This window comes from Schistocerca americana, chromosome 1, assembly GCF_021461395.2.
Source record: "Schistocerca americana isolate TAMUIC-IGC-003095 chromosome 1, iqSchAmer2.1, whole genome shotgun sequence".
NCBI lineage: Eukaryota > Metazoa > Arthropoda > Insecta > Orthoptera > Acrididae > Schistocerca > Schistocerca americana.
The window spans coordinates 785,672,835-785,691,956 of NC_060119.1; the positions used below are offsets into that span (position 1 = coordinate 785,672,835).

A 19,122-nucleotide genomic window follows, 5' to 3' on the forward strand; every position below is an offset into this window, starting at 1 on the left:
AGTCACTTTTCACTACTAAACTTGCATTTGCAGTCAGTAAGCTGTAAACATCACAGATGTCTGAGAAAAAAACTGTACGATGTTTTATTTGGCTTATGTTGCATGCTCTATATATAGACTGTAGGAGATCCACAGCACTTACATTGGAATAAACTTAAAGAGCGATTTCAATGCTGGTAATGCTCATTAAATCCTAGAGTCAAATTCCTGAGGATTCTGTCACCCTCCATACACCATAAGAAATGATAAGACTAAACAGTTCAGTACATGATTCACTATCAGTTCAATAATTCACCAATGAAATTAAAATTATTTAAATTTCTTTTTCAAAATCACTCTTATGATAAAATGAAACCCTTTTTGTGTTACCATATGTTTACACTGTGATGCTACTACAGACTCTCCTACAGAACTCAACCCAAGTGCCTAAAGGTAATATATGTCTTGGGTATTACAAATACATAAAAATATGGAAATAGCAAGTTTTATAATGTTCCTGGTGCCTGTCCATTATATTAATCACAAAAACATTGAATTTTTTCCATGAGCTGGATCAAATGGTCTTGTGAACTTGCTGAGAATTATGTTTCAGTAAAAGTTATGGAAGACCCATTCTACTTGTGGTACAAGTTATGTACTGAATCCCTCGTATTTTTTTGTAAATTAGAAATCTTATATGTAGGCCTACGTAACATGCATCAAAATACTCTGAGACATGTCCATTACCGGGTCTAGTGTAGCAGGGGATACAACCCGTCGGCTTTGGACAATGACGTCACAAGTCGCCAGAGAGCAGTTTACCATTTTCGCTTTTACTGTTATGTTTCAGTTTCGTTTTTTTACTGATTGCTTAATAAAGTGGATCTGTTTATTCTATCTCTTGAGATTTTTTTTTTTAAAAAAGCCAAAAAACACTTATCAGCCACTGAAGGGAGCTACAACACTAAGAAGAATCGCTTCTCGATTGGCCACTTGTGACGTTATTGTCCAAAGCAGACGGGTTGTATCCCCTGCTGCACTAGTCCCCCATTACCTAATATACACTTTCTGAATTTGCCATACAGCTTCAGTTTTTGTGACAAAAAGTGCATTAAACAGGGCAAAGTGAGTTTGAATATGGTGCAAGTATAAACACTAGCCTACCTACATGTCAATATGTCGCCAGTCTTCACTTGGCACATTCATATTCATTGGTATTGCCAACTCTCAAACAAATTATCACCTTTCAACCTAAGCCACACTTGAGCTACACTACAGATCAGTCTGTCACCACAATCATGATTTCAGAGGGGAGTTCCAAGAGCACACTCTAGTCCTCCCTCTTTCCGTCTAATTTGAATATGGGGACTAATGATGTAGGTCAATAAAAATCTTCTATTAAGCACCATGAGCTAGTAAACCAATATCTAGATCAACAGTAAATATAAAAAGAAAAAATAATAGTTCCATTCCTTGTCAGTGGAACAGACATTCAAGCAAATAAATTCTTTGAACAAATATGTGGCAGTATGCCCTAGTGTGAATTAATTCTGACCAGAGAATATGAAATGTGTCAAATCTGTGTTGTTTACACTAAGGTGCAAACACCAGTTCCACACATCACTCACTCATTAATATGTGGGGTGACACAGGTATCATAAAGACAGAACTTTGCCTTGGAAGTAGAATGAGCCAAGTGGTAAATATGCTGACAGGAGCAGCTACAGTAACCTGTTGCTGTATGTTACAGTAATACAAAACTATTGCTAATTTTAATAAATGCAGAATTACAGCTTTGATTCATCTGGTATATGTTGCTACTTTCTGTTAAATATGAAACTGGTTTTCAATCTGGGAAATACAACAGAGCTACAAATGGTTTACATACCATATTAACAGTGTGGGTCTCACTGAATCATTTGAGGAAAAACACCCTTGAAAATAAAAAAAATAAATTATGATAATAAATTTATCAAGTTTACCTTCTTTAACACCTTGAATTCATATTTTTCTTAATGTTTACAGATGACAATGTTGTCATATAAACATACTGCCATTTCAGCAGCTAATCCAGGATCAAGCAAACTGACAGAGTGGTCAAGACACTGGACTCACATTTGAGAATTGCAGTATTCAAGTCTCCATCCTTTGCTACCACTTTTATTAGGTATATGTCTTCTTCCCAACTCATTTTGAGTAGGTGCTAGAATGGTTTATTTGGAAAAACCACTGCTGATTTCCTGCCACTTTTTTCCAGTTAGATCTTGTGCTTCACCGCTAATGGCAGGACATTAAAGCCAACATTCTACCCTTTAAATTAAAGTCTTTTGCAGAAGATATGCAAGTGTGAGTTACACAACCTTCTGTGGAGGATGTATAAGTTACTGTAATTATGCACTCCCTACTTCCCCCCCCCCCCCCCATGTGACAAACACAAAGCTATGAAAGTTGAATATAATTGTAACAACTTCCTTTTACAGACTGCTTCCACAGATCTCATTTCACATGCTGATGGCGGTAAAAAGTGTGTGTGTGTGTGTGTGTGTGTGTGTGTGTGTGTGTGTGTGTGAGAGAGAGAGAGAGAGAGAGAGAGAGAGAGGAGAAAAACGGCAATAAAAAAATTGCTACAAAGTAGAAACAACTGAAATTGGTACGTGTTTTCTATCAGCTAAAGCTGAATCCACTCAGGAAATTGACAGTAAGTAGTGAATGCCGTAGTACGATAGGATTTTACTTACAAATCTATGTTAAGTGTCTTTTGAGTCGCGGCCACGCACTCGCCTAACGAACACTACCGCATCCCGAAAACATTCGTGACCTGAAATTCGCGGAACTAGTCTACCAACGACCCGTTATGTTTTTCATTCCCGTTGTATCAGCACAGCAAACAGATGATGCCCGATTTATCACACATTCATCACTGCACCATAATCAGTAACCCTGTACTGCTGATATTTCTCTTACAAGGTACATACTCGCCAAATACACTAATGCTGAGGCTAGCATTCACACAACAACCCTTTACCCTTCTACGTACTAGTAAGTACGTTGCACGAATTTGGGTAAGCAACGCAGGCAAGAACCCTACAACAATAACTAGTCATATCTAAATAACATTTACTGTCACAACTCCGTTTCTGGTTACCGTAAATTACAAAACTGCGAATTACAATAGTACAGCCAATCGTTTGCAACGCACTATGTGCGCTACGTTTTATTAGGCTTCTTGGCATTTCTTGATAATTAATTCCTGTTCTCTAGTCGGTAACATTTCTCAGTTTGAATGAGACTTAAAAAATTCTGAAAGACGCACTCTTATACCACTGCTTTCATATTAAAAAAGAAAACGGAATGCAAGTCTATACACGTTATCCACGCGTCGCAACATTACAGCCATTAACATTGTGGGGGTAGTTATTTAGGGCAAGACAGCGGTAACGTCAGTTTTTAAAATCTAGTTAATTTCTCGTCAAAAACTGAAAATGGCGCACGTGTTGTCCTATCGGTTACAGCGGCATATCGATGCTGGCTTCAGGAAACACATTACGGAGAATACATTATCCAGATTAGCGACTTACCTCTATATGATATACAAAAGCTTTAACGCGACGATCTTCAAGACCGCCCTATTTTACAGTCACTTTTCTCCGCTCGCTCTGAACGCTCTTCCCCCGTTTGTATGCTTCAAAATATTCAAACCTCCATGATACACGTTTTTTTTATTTGTTCCACTATACCCAGTAAGCTTTGTACTGCTCACGTTAAATTTCCAATATGTGAACTATAGAAACATTCAACAGGGTGAAATTAATTTGCCTAGACGCTGTCTCCCGTTCATGGCACTTTTTATGAAATGGGACGATTATAATCTGACCTTTCACAAATGTTTCAGAAGACTTTATGGGCGTATCTAATTCTTTCTGGTCGTTTATAATTGGACTAAATGAATATTTATATGTAGCCCTACAATTAAGTTTTGTATTAGTTCTATAACTATAGACAAATCAACATTTTAAAGGTAACAACATATAATACGCACCTATGTATGCACCTTTATTATTGTGTATAAGCTTTTGAGGTGTGAATGATATTTCTTCTTACACACGATGGGATTTTTAGCTGAGAGCCGTAACAGAATAAGTTTCCGTTCCTATAGGTCATTCACCTGAACTCGGAACCGCTATACTACGATCGTATTGCAAACAAACTTCATTTCACTTTTTGTCGCGCTGAACAAGAAGAAACTAGCAAAACAAGGTGTTGAATTAACATGTGGGCATTAATAAAACTAGTTTTCTCTAATTATGCGGAAACACTCGAAACAAAACATGAATAGGGAAACATGAATATCTTACTCATGCAACACTCACTAATAACTTCTCTTTCTTCCAAATACATGAAACTAGCCTGTAACTACACACGTACACTATATACGTAACAAATCGCACTTCATGAACATAGAGGGTATTGTTCCCCGTGCGCAATGTGTGAAGCATTTGTTATGAATTTGTCAACAGTAGTGTGAAGTTCAGTGCGAGATAAAATCTTTTAATGTCAACAACACAAAAAACTTCTTATTTACTTTAACACTTTCTGCTCTCACCGAATACACTCCATGATCTAATTTTTGTGCTTTTTTAAGATATACAAATATTTATTATAGCAAGCTTTCAGCATGGGCAATATGAACTAAAAACAGCAAAAACGAAGTCGAATACTCGATCCCAATAACAAGTACTGTGGACACCAATGTTTGTACCCCTGAAGTGTTTATCTACGATTTTAGCAGGTAGCATGGCTTGAACGTAAGGATGAGTGTATTCCCCTAAGTACTGTTAAAAAGCAGTTGGCAGAATTTTTTGTAACTTTACTCCGAAGTTGATGTAATTAATGGATCCAAATAAAGGTACTTGAAAAACTGGTGTGCGTACCCATTTTATGCGCCGATTCCTTGTGCGAAAATGGTGAGGTACTTTGAACAAAGTTCGGTGTTCCACTATACTTGGGAACAAGTTGCTCAAGGATTTTGGAGAAGATATCCCAACCCGCACAGGTATGTTGGAACATTAATCGTGAAATTACTTTGTTAGGCATCTTACTTCCACATCGTCAATAGCATGATTTGAACTATAGGTCAGTAACAAACCACGATGAATCACGTACAGTAGGAATGCGATGTTAGGAAAGATCCTTACAGACCCAGATATGGCACAATGTAGTTTTCTGATAATTTTAGCTGTTGCAGATCACAGTAGAAAACCGTGTCATGACGCAAGACAGATAAAAAGAGGATTAAAATGCCTCTTAACATACAGAAGCATCACATCTCAAGCAAAAGTAACTTATAGTAATGCAAAATTTAGAAGCAACCAACGGCAGTGGTTTCGCATAATTGGAGCTACTAGAGTATGTGTTTTAAAGGTAGCTAATTGTGAGGAGGGAGAGTGCAGTTTATGTTCCGCATTACAGTGTGTGTTTCTGAGTGAAATACGAAAATCGTATATTGTATTTATGTCAGTGCTGATTCACTCGGTATGCAGACTCCACTGCAGAGTCACTTTTGGGCGGAGAAGATGATGAGGGTCACAGTAAAAGTCGTTATGAGGCTTGAAGGCCATATTACAACAGAGATTGACAATTTGTTTTTAGACTCGAAAAATCTTCATTGATAGATAAAACCAGTTGTCAGATCTCGCCCACGAAATGGGAAATTGACATCACATCCCATCATACCAGTTATTAGGGTCTCTTCCTGTTCCATTCGTGTATAGAGTGTGACAACAATGATTGATTGAATGCCTCTATGCATGCAGTAATTATTCAGATCTTATCCACACGATCTCTGTGCGAGTGATTCATAGGGGGGTTGTAGTATATCCCTAGAGTAATAATTTAAAGCCAGTTCTTGAAACTGTGTTTATAGACAATCACAGAATAGTTTTTGTCTGTGTTCAAGAGTCTGCCAGTTCAGGTCCTTCAGTATCTCTGTAACACTCTCCCTCAGATTAAAGAAACCAATGACCATTCATGCTGCCATTCTCTGTATATATTCGGTGTCCCATGTTAGTCCTATGTGGTATGGGTTCCACACACTTGAGCAATGTTCTAGCATGGGTCACACAAGTAATTTGTAAGCGATATCTTTTGTAGGCCGATAGTGCTTTCCCAATACTCTACCAATAAACAGAAGTCTACATCCTACTTTACCTAAGACTGAATATATGTGATTATTCTATTTCATGACCCTACAAAGTCTTACCGCCAGGTATTTGTACAAGTTGGCCAATTCCAACAGTGACTCATTGATATTATGGTCATAGGATACTACATTTATTCCATTTTGTGAAGTGCAAAATTTTATAGTTATGAACATTTAGAACAAGTTGCCAGTCTCTGCACCATGTTAAAATCTTATAAGATCTGACTGAATATTTATGCAGCTTCTCTCAGATGGTACTTTGTTGTAGATAACTGCATCATCTGCAGGAAGCCTGATTTTACTCTTAATATTGTCTGCAAGGTCATTAATATAAAACATAAACAGCAACACACTTCCACAGGGCACACCAGAAGTTACTTGAACACCTGTCAGTGACTCTCCATCCAAGATAACATGCTGCATCCTCTCTACCAAAAAGTCCTCAATCCAGTCACAAATTTCACTTGATACCCCATATTATGGTACTTTTGACAATAAGTGTAGGTGCAATACTGAGTCAAATGCTTTTCGGAAATCAAGAAACACTGGATCTACCGGATTGCCTTGATCCAAAGCTTCCAGTATTTCATGTGAGAAAATGAGAGTTGGATTTCACATGATCAATGTTTTTGGGTGTTGAGGCCAGGTTATTCTGTTCAAGATGCCTCATTGTCTGAGCTCATAATATGTTCTCATATTCTCTAACAAGTCCTTGTCAAGGATATTGGATGGTAGTTTTGTAGATCACTTCTTTTATCCTTCTTGTAGACTCGTATGACCTGCACCTTTTTACAAGAACTGATAGATTATAGTTAAAGAGGGACTAACTTGTGGCAAATTCAGTGTAGAATGTGAGAGGGATTGCATCGGGACCCGAAGCTTTGTTCAGTTTTAACAATTTCAGCTGTTTCTTATCACTAATGACACTAATGCGTATTTCATTTATCTTTTCAGTGGTACAAGGATTAAACAGAGCAATTGTCCTGGGTTTTCCTTTGTAAAGGGAAATTTGAAAACTGAGTTAAGTATTTCAGCTTTTGCTTTGCTGCCCTCAATTTCAGTTCGTGTCTCATTACTAGGGACTGGACACTAACTTTGGTGCCACTAACAGTCTTTACACATGACCAGACTTTCTTTAGAGTTTGTGAATTGTCCTTTGACAATATTTTGCTATTGAAGGCTTCATCCATTGCTCTCTTGACAGCCAAACATGTTTCATTCAGCATCTCTCTATCTGTAGCCCTACACTTCGCTTTACACCTATGATGCAGTAATCTCTGTTTCTTTAGAAGTTTCTTTACAGTGACTGTATACTGTGGAGGTTCCCTCCCACTATGAACTGTTCCACTGGGCACATATCTGTCCAATGTAAGGTCAACTATTCTTTTAACTTGAAATTTGTGACAGTCCTCAATAAACTGAAACATTACTATGTAGAATACATGGAGGTATGGATTTGGCAGTAGTATGTGGAGATTTCTATGCTGCTCAGTCTAAGAGATATTTTCAGTTTAAAACAAACAATAACAATTCCAGCTATAATTACAAAAGCTTGTGCCACCATGGACCAAATATTTGTTAACACAATGCATATGGCAGCTTGTGAAAATACAAGTTTTAGTGACCATGAAGCCCAAATGGTAACACTCTCAGGCTATTTACTATCCACCCAAAGCCATAAAAGAACTGTGATTGCAAATAGGTTCATTTATTTATTTACGTGTTCCATAGATTCTTGATGCGATTTTATCACTAGGATGTAGAATGTGTTTCAAGTATTTAAGCAACAACACAGATTATAGTAATATTGATTACAAATTATAAGTCTTACATTCGAAAACATTACCATGCTGAGATTTTGTATATCTTTGTGAAGATGGAGTCTTGCAGGGCTCTGTATTGAGTTTATCTCTATTTTTAGTGGCCAATAACGGCCTAGCAGTGGCTGCAGCGCTGTCCGGCTCACCTTCTCTGTATGCAGACGTCTTCTGAATTTCATACTGCTGCTACAGTACAGGTGTTGCTGAGCGGTGTCTAAAGGGGGCCATCCACAAGGTGTAGTCATGGGCTCTAGCCAGTTTTCAGCTGCAAAGTCGTGTGTTATGCACTTCTGTCAGCTGTGTACCATTCATCCAGAACCAGAAATTTACCATAATGACGATCTACTCACTGTAGTGGATACATATTGATTCTTAGGACTGATTTTCAATGCCCGATTGGCTTGGCTTCCTGATCTTCGACAGCTTAAGTGGAAATGCTGGCAGCACCTCAATGCCCTCCACTTCCTGAGCAACACCAACTGGGATGCATATCACTCTACACTGCTGAAGCTCTACAGGCCCCCTGTTCAATCCCACCTTGACTATGGAAGTCCGGTTTACGGTTTGACAGCACCCTCAGCATTGCGTTTCCTCGACCCAGTGTGCCATTGTGGCGTTCGACTAGTGACGGGAGATTTTAGGACGAGTCCGGTGACCAGCGTCCTGCTGGAGGCCGGACTCCATTGAAAGTTATGTTGCACATGTTCCTAGTTCTCCTGTATATCCAAATTACCGTCTCCTTTTACCACCAACAGCGGCTCATCTCCCGCATCGGCAGCGCAGGTCAGGGCTTACAATTGCAGTTCGTGTCCGATCCCTTCTATCTAAAATGGAGTCCTTGCCTTTACCGCCTATACTCGGGGTCCAATCATGTACACCTCCATGGTGTACACCTCGGCCGTGGCTTCGCCTGGACCTTTCACATGGTCCTAAGGACTCGGTTAACTCCGTGGTTCTCCTCTGTCACTTCTTCTCGATTCTTGACATGTACTGAGTCCATGAAGTGGTTTAGACCAACGGCTCGATGACTCTCGGTCACATTGGCTTCACATATGTCCACAGAGGACATATTGAACAGCATTCCTTGCCTGATGGCTGCGGTGTTTTCACTGCAGAGCTGTCGGCCATATCTCATGCTCTTGAGCACATCCGTTCGTTCCCTGGTGAGTCATTTCTTCTGTGTACTGAGTCCTTGAGCAGCCTAAAAGCTATTGACCAGTGCTACCCTCGCCATCCTTTGGTAGTGACCTTTCTAGACTCCATCTATGCCCTGGAACGGTCCAGTCGTTTCGTGGTTTTACTGTGGATCCCAGGTCATGTCAGAATCCCAGGCAATGAACTTGCCGATAGGCTGGCCAAACAGGCTATACGGAAACTGCTTCTAGATATGGGCATCTATGAAACTGACTTGCATTCAGTCTTTAGCCGCAAGGCTTTGGGTGACGAAATGGGATAGTCGCAGTACGCACCACAAACTGTATGCCATTAAGGAGACTACTAATGTGTGGAAGTCCTCCATGCAGGGCTCTGTGGTTCTCTGCCAGCTCTGCATTGGCCGTACATGGCTAATGCATGGTTACCTCCTCCGTCGCAAGGACCCACCTCGGTGTCTCTGTGGCTCCCCTACGACGGTCATCCACACCTTGCTGAACTGCCCAGTTTCAGCTGCTTTGCGACAGACTTTTAACATTCCCAGCAGCCTACCTTTGGTGTTGGGCAACAATGGCTCAGCAGCAGATTTAGTTTTACGTTTTATGTGTGAGTGGTGTTTTTATCATAAGGGTGGGTGTTTGGCCTTCTCTCCGGGGCCTCCACCCTTCCTCCATTTTAACTCTGTCACCCTTTCTTTGCATTTGTTTGTCCCGGTGTTCATCTTTTCCCTTCATGTGGTCATCTTGCCTTATCTTTTGGGGTGGACATTTTAGTGTGTTGCAGAGTGTGTGGCTAATCCTCTTTTATTCTTGTGATCAAGCAGTCCAGATCATCTGCTCTATGGTTTTAATACATTCTTCTACTTTAGTTTGTGGTGTACATTTTCCCTGTTTTCAGTTCATTCCATTTGTTTTCTTTTTAAGTGTGGTTCCACATTGCTTTCCCCGTTTTACTTTCCCAAACGTAATTCGGGTGTTTTATCCTGAGCCATGTTTGCGTCAGGGAAAAGGGACTGATGACCCTGTAGTTTGGTCCCTTTATACATCAGACCAACCAGCCAACAATCCCCCGTTAGTCCTATTTGGTATGTGTCCCACAGACTTGAGCGGTATTCTAGAACTGGTCGCACAAATGACTTGTAAGCAATCTCCTTTGTGGAGTGATCGCACTTCCTTGGTATTCTACCAATAAATTTAAGGTTACCATCTGCTTTATCCACAGCTGAGCTTATGTGAACTTCGCATTTCCTATCCCTAAAAAGTGTTACACCCAGATATTTGTATGACTTGGCTAATTCCAACAGTGACTCAATGATATTACTGTCAAAGGATACTACACTTTTTTCATCTTAGCACAATTTTACATTTCTGAACATTAAAAGCAAATTGTCAATTTTTGCATCACTTTGAAATCTTATCAAAAACTGACCAAATATACAGCTTCTTTCCGGTAATACGTACAGATAACTGCATCTGCAGAAAAGCCTGATCTTACTATTAATATTGTCTGCAAGGTCATTAAACATGAAGAGGAAGTTGCTTGGTGTATGTCCAAAGTTACTTGAACATCTGACGATGAGTCTCCATCCAAGGTAACATGCTGCATCTTCCCTACCAAAAAGTCCTCAGTCCAGTCACAAATTTCCCTTGATACCCCATAAGATCGTACTTTTGACACTAAGAGTAGGTGTGTTACTGAGTGAAATGCTTTTAGGAAATTAAGAAACACTGCATGTACCTGGCTGCCTTTCAAAGCTTTCAGTATGTCATGTGAGAAAAGTGCAAGTTGGGTTTCACATGATCAATGTTTTCAAAATCCATGCTGGTTGGCAGTGAGGAGGACATACTGGTCAAGATATCTCGTTATGTTTGAGCTCAGAATATGTTCTAAGGTTCTGCAACAAATTGACATCAAGGATATTGGACGGTAGCGTTCTCAGTATAGAATCTGACGGTAGTGTTTTCAGTATAGAATCTGACAGGGATTCCATTGGGACCTGGCGCTTTGTTCAATTTTAATAATTTCAGTGGTATTAGGATTTAACTGGGGCAATTCTCCTGAGTTTTTTCTTTGTAAAGAGACATTTGAAAGTAGAGTTGAGCATTTCATCTTTTGCTTTGCTGCCCTCAGTTCCAGTCTCATTCGCTAAGGGACTGAACACTAACTTTGGTTCCACTAACAGCCTTTACATGCGACCGGAATTTCTTTCGGTTTTGTGAAATATCATCAGACAGTATTCATCTACAGTAGTCATTGAAGGCTTCGTGCATTGCTCTCTTGACAGCCAAACCTATTTAATTCAGCAGCTCTCTATCTCTAGTCCTATGCTTTTACACCTATTATGCATAGTCACCGTTTCTTTAGAAGTTTCTGTACAGAGACTGTATATCATGGAGAGTCCATCCCATTATGAACACTCTACTGGGTGCATATCTACCCAGTGCGTGGTCAACTATTTTTTTAAACTTGATGCATACTTCCTCCAAATGCTCCTGCCTTGTGCTGAGAGTTTCAAGTTCCTCATTGATATATGACACTACTGATTTTTTATCTAGTTTACTGAACTTATACATCTTTCTGCTTGTTTTAGTTGTACTTCTTCCATTAGTAATCAATGCTGTCACAAGCAGGTCATGCTCACTAATACCAGTTTCGATGTGGACATCCTCAAAGAGGTCAGGTCTATTTGTTACCATTAGATCCAATATATTTCCATCATGAATGGGGTTCTTAACTATTTGTTGTAGGTAGTTCAGACAATGCATTTAGTAATGTTTCACAGGATATCTTACCACACTCACCACTAACAAAACTGTAATTTTCTGAATTAATTGTTGGATACTTAAAGTTCCTACCAGTGATTACAATATGACTGGGTAACCTACTACAGTATGACTGGCGAATGTATGTACAAGTGAGCTGAGATTTTCTCTAAATTTTTCAGTTACATCAGGAGATGAGTCTGGTGGGCAATAGAAGAATTCAGTTATCATTTTATGCCCACTCTTGATACTGAGTAGTGCCCAATCTCACATGCAGCTCCAATTTCTATCCCAGTGGATTTGAGTTTCTTGTCTACACCAACTCCATTTCCCATTTACCCATCCTTTAGAGATACTCTGCAATTCTCCCCCCCCCCCCCCCCCCCCCCTCGCAAGTCTCACTGCTGTCAATTTCAGGTTTCAACTAGCTTTCTGTTCCTAGTGTTATGTGAGCTTCACTGCTTCTTATAAGTGCTTCTAACTGTGACACTTTGTTGTGAATGCTTCAGCAGTTTACCATTATGATTTTTAATACTCTCACCTGTGGGAGGCATTTCTTTTGATCTTACAATAATATGTCCGGGTGTTCTATGGCTATCGTTATCTGGATTGGATGGAGTGTTGCCTAATCTAAAAACACTTTGTGTGCACCCCACACACAGTCAGCTACCTTAGTAACAGTCTCTGATGTGTAGTGCACATCTGACCCATTTAGTGGGACCCTATGGTTGTACCCTAAGAAGGCGCATCCTAGCCTGTCACAGAAGCTTCTGAAGTATCTGGTTCATTCCTTCCACTTGCCACAGAACCAGTGGGCCATGATCAGTTCTGGGGACAACATTGCAATTTGTGACCTCCGTTGAAACTCCTTGCACAAGGCTGGTCTTCTCAACCTCCTCTGCCAGTTGCTGGAAGACCCAAGTATGACCTCAAAGCCCAGGTGATAGGCATCATATGTTCCAACATGCACCACAATCTGCAGTTGATTGCACACTGTTCACGCAGTGGCTGCTGGAATAACTTCTTTAACATGTAGAATGAGCCCCCCCCCCCCCCCCAAAGCATACACACCGAGTGCACTGGGTGTCCTTTACTGTTCTTTGCTGCCATTTCTGTGAGGGGTTCTATCATTCACTGTATGTTTCAACTGCCAATATTAATAGAACTCTTATCCTTCTGTGTTTGCCTCCTCTTGACACTGGACAAAATAGGTTTCCCCAAAACAGGTGAAGTTAGTCTCATTAGCTCAGTTTCAGTGAAAGACAGCACCTCAGACTTATCAGTTTGGGGGGATCAGTACATCACCCTGAGTCCTCCCTGGTCCCCATTCTCCCTGTATATAGTGAATATCAAATGTAGTCTAGCAATTTTTCTCTCATACAAGATTACTACCCTCTTTTAGTTCCCAAAAGAAGTAAATGAGACAATTGCTGAGTGTGATAACACATTTATTAAGTATAAAATACAGCATTCTTGAGCAAAATCCATGTACACATGCCTTGTGGCTCACATTAGCTTGCATGCCTTATGTTGAGAGCAGTATACAGAGCTGTAAAATAGCGAATCAGTTCATGTTCTTCATATCAGCAACATGACACAGTATGAAGTGCAAAGCAGTGAGGGACAGGCAGTGGTCAGGAACTGGCTACAATTACATTGACGTAGTCCGCACATGTACATGCTGCATCCTTTGATCTCCACTTAGCATCATTCAAGCCTTTAATTAAATAAAACAAACAACACAAACAGTAGTATTGAAACTTTACTTAATATAAAATGAAATACAGTGGCAAGACACCACAGGATATATTTTTGAGTTTGGGCCCCTACATTCAACTAGTTGTCATTTAGGGGATGGGGGGATAGAGAGAGAGAGAGAGAGAGATATGTAGATATGTAACCTCACAGCATGTTATGAAACAATTGTATTAAAGAATCTTGTAAAAATTACGTGAAACACATTGTATGGAAGTTTACTTATGGTAGCATTGATGGTTTCAACTGATTGCACTAATTAGTTGTATTGGAATTTTGCTTGATTTGGAGATCAGGTGATCTATTTATATACAACTGTCATACAATATGATAGCAAACTGGATTGGTTAGTAATGATTCTTTTGTAAGTGGAAACCAACATTAAACCATTCTCCCATATGTAGCAGAGATTTGCTAATGATGAGGAGCATGTAGCATGTATACATTCCAGTGTTTCTCCAGGCATGCTTTTTATTAATTTTAATTTTAGCTCTTATTGTTGACGTACTGGCAACCTTTAGCTTCTTATGAGTGGAATGTGAATATGTGTTGTTCATACCTTGTTATTTCTAATTCATTCCCCCTATTTTGAGTTTATGATGGTTTAGCATTTGGAATGCTATTCCCTCCCCCTCAGGAATATTTTCTTTTTTACTTATCATGATGAAAGAACTTAGAAATTCAGAAAGCTTTGGATTCAGTGATTTCTAATCTTGTGTGTGTGTGTGTGTGTGTGAGAGAGAGAGAGAGAGAGAGAGAGAGAGAGAGAGAGAGAGAGAGAGAAAGGGGGGGGGGTATATTCCAGTTGATCCTATTTCAGCATCTTGTAAATAGATACTGCTGGAAGTATGATGTTACATGTCTTGTGATTACAGCAATCATGTTTTGAGTGAAGATACAGTATTCAGAGAAGTTCGGGACCAGAAGCTTTATACAAAACGACTCCTTACAAAAACTAACAGAGTTCCTAAATGGGGTGAAAGATTCATTAGTGGCAGAACAGTCAAAGTTGTTGAAGAGTCTGTTGTGGATCCTAAGCAGAAGTTGTTGGTCACCTACACCAGAAACATTGGATATGTCAGAGTTATGGTAAGAATGCACACATTCCTCTTTTTTTTGTGAATATATGTGATTTCACATTTGAACTTGCCTGTTGTAGTTAAGCCTTCATCTCCCTGTACAATTCTTATCCTCCCACACTTCCTTCCATTACCAAATTGACTTTTCTGTGATGCCTCGGGATGTGTCCTATCAAATGACCAGATCTCTTAGTCGAGTTGTGCTATAAATTTCTTTCCTCCACAGATTGATTTAGTACATCCTCATTACTCATCTGATCTTCAGCATTTTTCTGAAGCACCGTATTTCAAAAGCTTGTATTCTCTTTGTGTCTGAATTGTTTATTGTTCACTTCTGTATAAGGCTACACTTCTGTCAAATTTTTAGTGTAATGATGTCAAACTTCTGAACTACTTGTAAGCAGTAACTATTCCAAAAGAAATTTGCAAATGATGATAAAAAAAGAAAGATTTAATGATACCCCATAATTAGTGCACAGGAAGCATTAAATGCTCCAGAGATTTTAAAAAAAAAAAAAAAGAGAGAGAGCTACAATTTTACTGGTTTCTCTAAAAGTACCACAGACTGTAATTCAGTTTGCACAATAATGTCACATGCTTCATTGGTTTAAATGTTCAGTTGGAAAGTTGAAACCAGGCCTTTGTCTAGTCACTCTCACTGGGAAGCCTTTACATGATTTTGTAGTAAGCTGCGTCCGCCCAAATGACTGAGTTTGTAAGTTGTTTATATCACACCCCCCCCCCCCCCCCCCCCATGCACCCATGCCTTCACAGTGATGAGGTGTATCACATGTTGTTTAAGAAGGAATGTGATATTAAATGTGGAAAACTGCTAATAAATATGTTAATGGAAATAATTGCCATTCCTAGAAACTGCAAAATGTAGGTATGCATTTAAAAAAATAAGCAGCTTTTGGTGGCATTAGCAATAGCACTATTTATGTGCTATGAATGACAGTGTTTCCCGTTGCTGTTCCTCAGGCAATAATAAAATTAATTACCATAAAATAAAAGGTTCAAAATGGCTGAGTCTCAGGACCAGTAAGATAAATGAAGATTTTCCTAGTCCATGCTCCCTTTCTTTTTCTTAACTCTCATTTCAGAAGAGGTGAGTTATTACTGCCTTCATTAGCAGTGTAGTGAAATTTTTGTGCATGTAGATATTTTTTTCCGTTTCAGCTGCGTCACATGCACGAGTGCTAAAATTAATTTTAAACATTGTCTGTGCTACTTACTAATTTTAGGCAAGTTTTTACTCCTCAGTCGACATGCTTGCCAAATAATAAGTCGCTTGAGTAGAAGAGGTGTGAATGAAATTTACATAATACACAGTAGGGGTATAAAAATGAGAAAATGTTAAGTAAAAAGTTCAAAGCATACAATACAGAGGTGAAAGATGTTTACCTGTAATTTTGATTCCAAGCTGAGAGATGGTTAGAGAAGAGCACACATCACCAGAACTACACTGTGACCGACACTGCTAATAACTGGAAATGATTATCAATTATTGTTTGAATTCAGTGTGGAGTGGCAGGGAAAAAAAGTAATAAAAACTGTTGTCAAAAGGGACATAGTAGAAAAGAGCTGAGCTGGATACAAAAAGGAATGAAATTGGAGAACATATTATGTGAAATCAGAGCAGAAGATGTGGACGGCACAAATAAAAATGTGGTAGTGTGCCTTGACAGCCTACACAACCAAGTCATGTGTTATACACTGTAAGGCTCGCATCGATTTGAACTGAACGGATCAGTGGAAGAAAATGATAACCAACAAGAACATACTTGGTATTACTACTTGTTATATGTTTATGACAATATTCTGAAAAGGATAGATCGATACTCACCACATAGCGAGGATATTGAGTCACAGATAGGCATAACAAAAAGACTGCTAAACAAGTAAGCCCTTAAAAAAAAAAAAAAAGACAACATACACACAAGCATTCACGCAGATGCAACTTGCACATGCAACTGTCTGGTCGCCAAGGCCAGCATGCGGTGCATTAAAAACATGAGAGATGACTTGATCAGTAAACTGAGTGATAGCACTTTCTTCTGCCAACCCCTTCCAGTATCAGTCTTGTGTGTGTGTAAAGTAAACAGTGTCTTTCCGGAGTAACTGATGTGTTTTGAGTTTATAGCAAAGTTGACAAGTCCTTTGTGCCCAATATTTACGGAAATAGGCCAGTTCTTAGAATGTTGTATGCAAAATAGAATCACAGACTAATCTAGAAACCCAAAATCATTTCAGTGCCTAGTGCAGTAACTTTGAAAGACTGCATAGGGGTCATTCCATGTCTGTTCAACCAGGGGCTCCAGCTCATAGTCTCAGATTTGACTGAAATTCAGTACACTAATTCTACCATGTGTGGAACACTAGTGTACAAAGTATTAGTTTCCCCTGCCAATTAGTTCCAGAATTATGACTTGTTAAAGAAGGTGGCGTGACCTGGAAATTGCAACCCGCATCTAGCAGTCTATCTTCAGACCCAACTTCCGGTCTTAATAACTTTGGAACTATTCCACACTATTCCAGTGAAATTTTTACAACCCAGTTACATCCACTTAGAGAACACACTCCATGAATCAAAACACCAACAACATATTTCTGAGGGAAAATAAACAATTCCAAAATGTGATTAAAAAAATGTAGGTGCCCTCTATGCCAAATATATTTCACTCAAAAAGGGTATAATGTTTTTGTGTTAAGCTTAATGTGGCCTAAACACACACAGAACTCATCATGCCCATATCAGTCACAAAAACTGAGTTACATGCACACGAAAATACAAAAATTTGAAAAATTACCTGAAACACATGGATTTTCGACATGTGTAGCACAAAAGGGACAAGTGGTATCCAAGCCAAATTTCACACATTGCATAAGTAGACCATAATATAATATGTGGCAAAATTTCAACTTGTTATTGCAAGGCAAACGTAACCAAATACATCTCTGTCAACTTTTATTGTACACAAATGCCTTGCAATAACAAGTTGAAATTTTGGCACATATTATATTATGGTCTACTTATGCAGCATTTGAAATTTGGCTTGAAATTTGTCCCTTGTGTGCTACCACATGTCGAAAATCCATGTGTTTCAGGTAATTTTTCAAATTTTTGTATTTTTGTGTGCATGTAACTCAGTTTTTGTGACTGATATGGGCATGATGAGTTCTGTGTGTGTTTAGGCCACATTAAGCTTAACACAAAAAAATTAGTGAAATATATTTGCCATAGAGGGCACCTACATCATGTACCTTTTAACGTATTACATTTTTTTAAATCACATTTTGGAATTTTTTATTTTCCCTCAGAAATATGTTGTTGGTGTTTTGATTCATAGAGTGTATTCTCTAAGTGGATGTTATGGGATTGTAAAAATTTCGCTGGACTGTGCGTAATAGTTCCAAAGTTATTAAGGCCTGAAGTTGGGTCTGAAGATAGATTGCCAGATGCGGGTTGCAATTTCCGGGTCATGCCAGGAACTTAAAATTTTGTACATGAGTGTTCCACACTTGGTAGCAGTGCATAGGTGCTGTTTAACTAAAACAAATGATGTTTACATGCTACATCTTTATTCTTCACATCTACATATTTGCAGCCCTCTACTGCTAGAGGACTCTGAATTACAGTGTGTAACATGATGGTGTATAATGTAACTGCCGTTGTGGTTAAAGTATATTGTGCATGACAAAATGACCCTATCCAAAATACTGAGGCAGCTGTGGTGCACCACGGGCCATAGATGACAGGAGTGAACAGTGGCTCTGGAGATGTATGTGGGGGAATAGACATGCAATTGCTGAGCAGCTGACTGCCAAAATGAACCTAGCGGCTACCAACAGTTCTTTCCAGCAACTGTTCAGCAAACATTGCTGCATATAGGCATCTGCAGCAAGCACCTGGTTCATGGAGCCATGCTGACTTCTGTTTATCGTTGACAAAGGCTGGAATTTGCAAACACCACAAGTGGTCTCCCTTTGAATGGTGACAGGTGGCATTTTAAGGTGAACTACATTTTGTAATTCTTCAGACAGATTGCCATTGGCATGTACAGCCTGAAATACCTGAAAACAAACACCCAGCTACAATTGTTGGAAGGGTTCAGGCCAGAGGAGGGAGTGTTACGGTCTAGAGAATGTTTTCGTGGCATTCCCTGGCTGATCTAGTCATTCTGGAAGACACAGTCAATTAACAGAAGTATGCATCTATCCTTGAGGACTATCACCCCACTACATACAGTATTTTTCCTCAGCACATAGCTCCCACTGTATGTGTGTGGTTCAAAGAGCACCAGAATGAGTTTACTGTACTCCTTTTACCACCATACTCCCCAATTTAAACCCAATCAAGAGTCTGTGGAACCACC

The 19,122-nt window shown here is 39.3% G+C and overlaps 2 protein-coding genes across 3 annotated transcripts in view; one reads left to right on the forward strand and one right to left on the reverse strand.

Annotated features, from left to right (window-relative positions):
* LOC124612330 (longitudinals lacking protein, isoforms H/M/V) overlaps positions 1-4,472 on the reverse strand; it is a 152,834-nt gene extending 148,362 nt beyond the window's left edge. The window contains exons 1-2 of one of the 2 annotated variants that reach the window (XM_047140473.1): positions 4,335-4,472; positions 4,019-4,223 (exon numbers count right to left, since the gene is read on the reverse strand). The gene's annotated coding sequence lies outside the window, so the exon portion shown is untranslated. The remainder of the gene's footprint in view (positions 1-4,018; positions 4,224-4,334) is intronic. The other variant, XM_047140481.1, reaches the window with a different exon arrangement.
* A 257-nt stretch (positions 4,473-4,729) lies between these two features.
* Positions 4,730-19,122, forward strand: part of LOC124612345 (protein preli-like) — a 29,735-nt gene continuing 15,342 nt past the window's right edge. The window contains exons 1-2 of the mRNA XM_047140502.1: positions 4,730-5,032; positions 14,543-14,756. Coding sequence (XP_046996458.1) covers positions 4,941-5,032; positions 14,543-14,756 — 306 coding nt within the window. The 5' untranslated portion in view covers positions 4,730-4,940. The remainder of the gene's footprint in view (positions 5,033-14,542; positions 14,757-19,122) is intronic.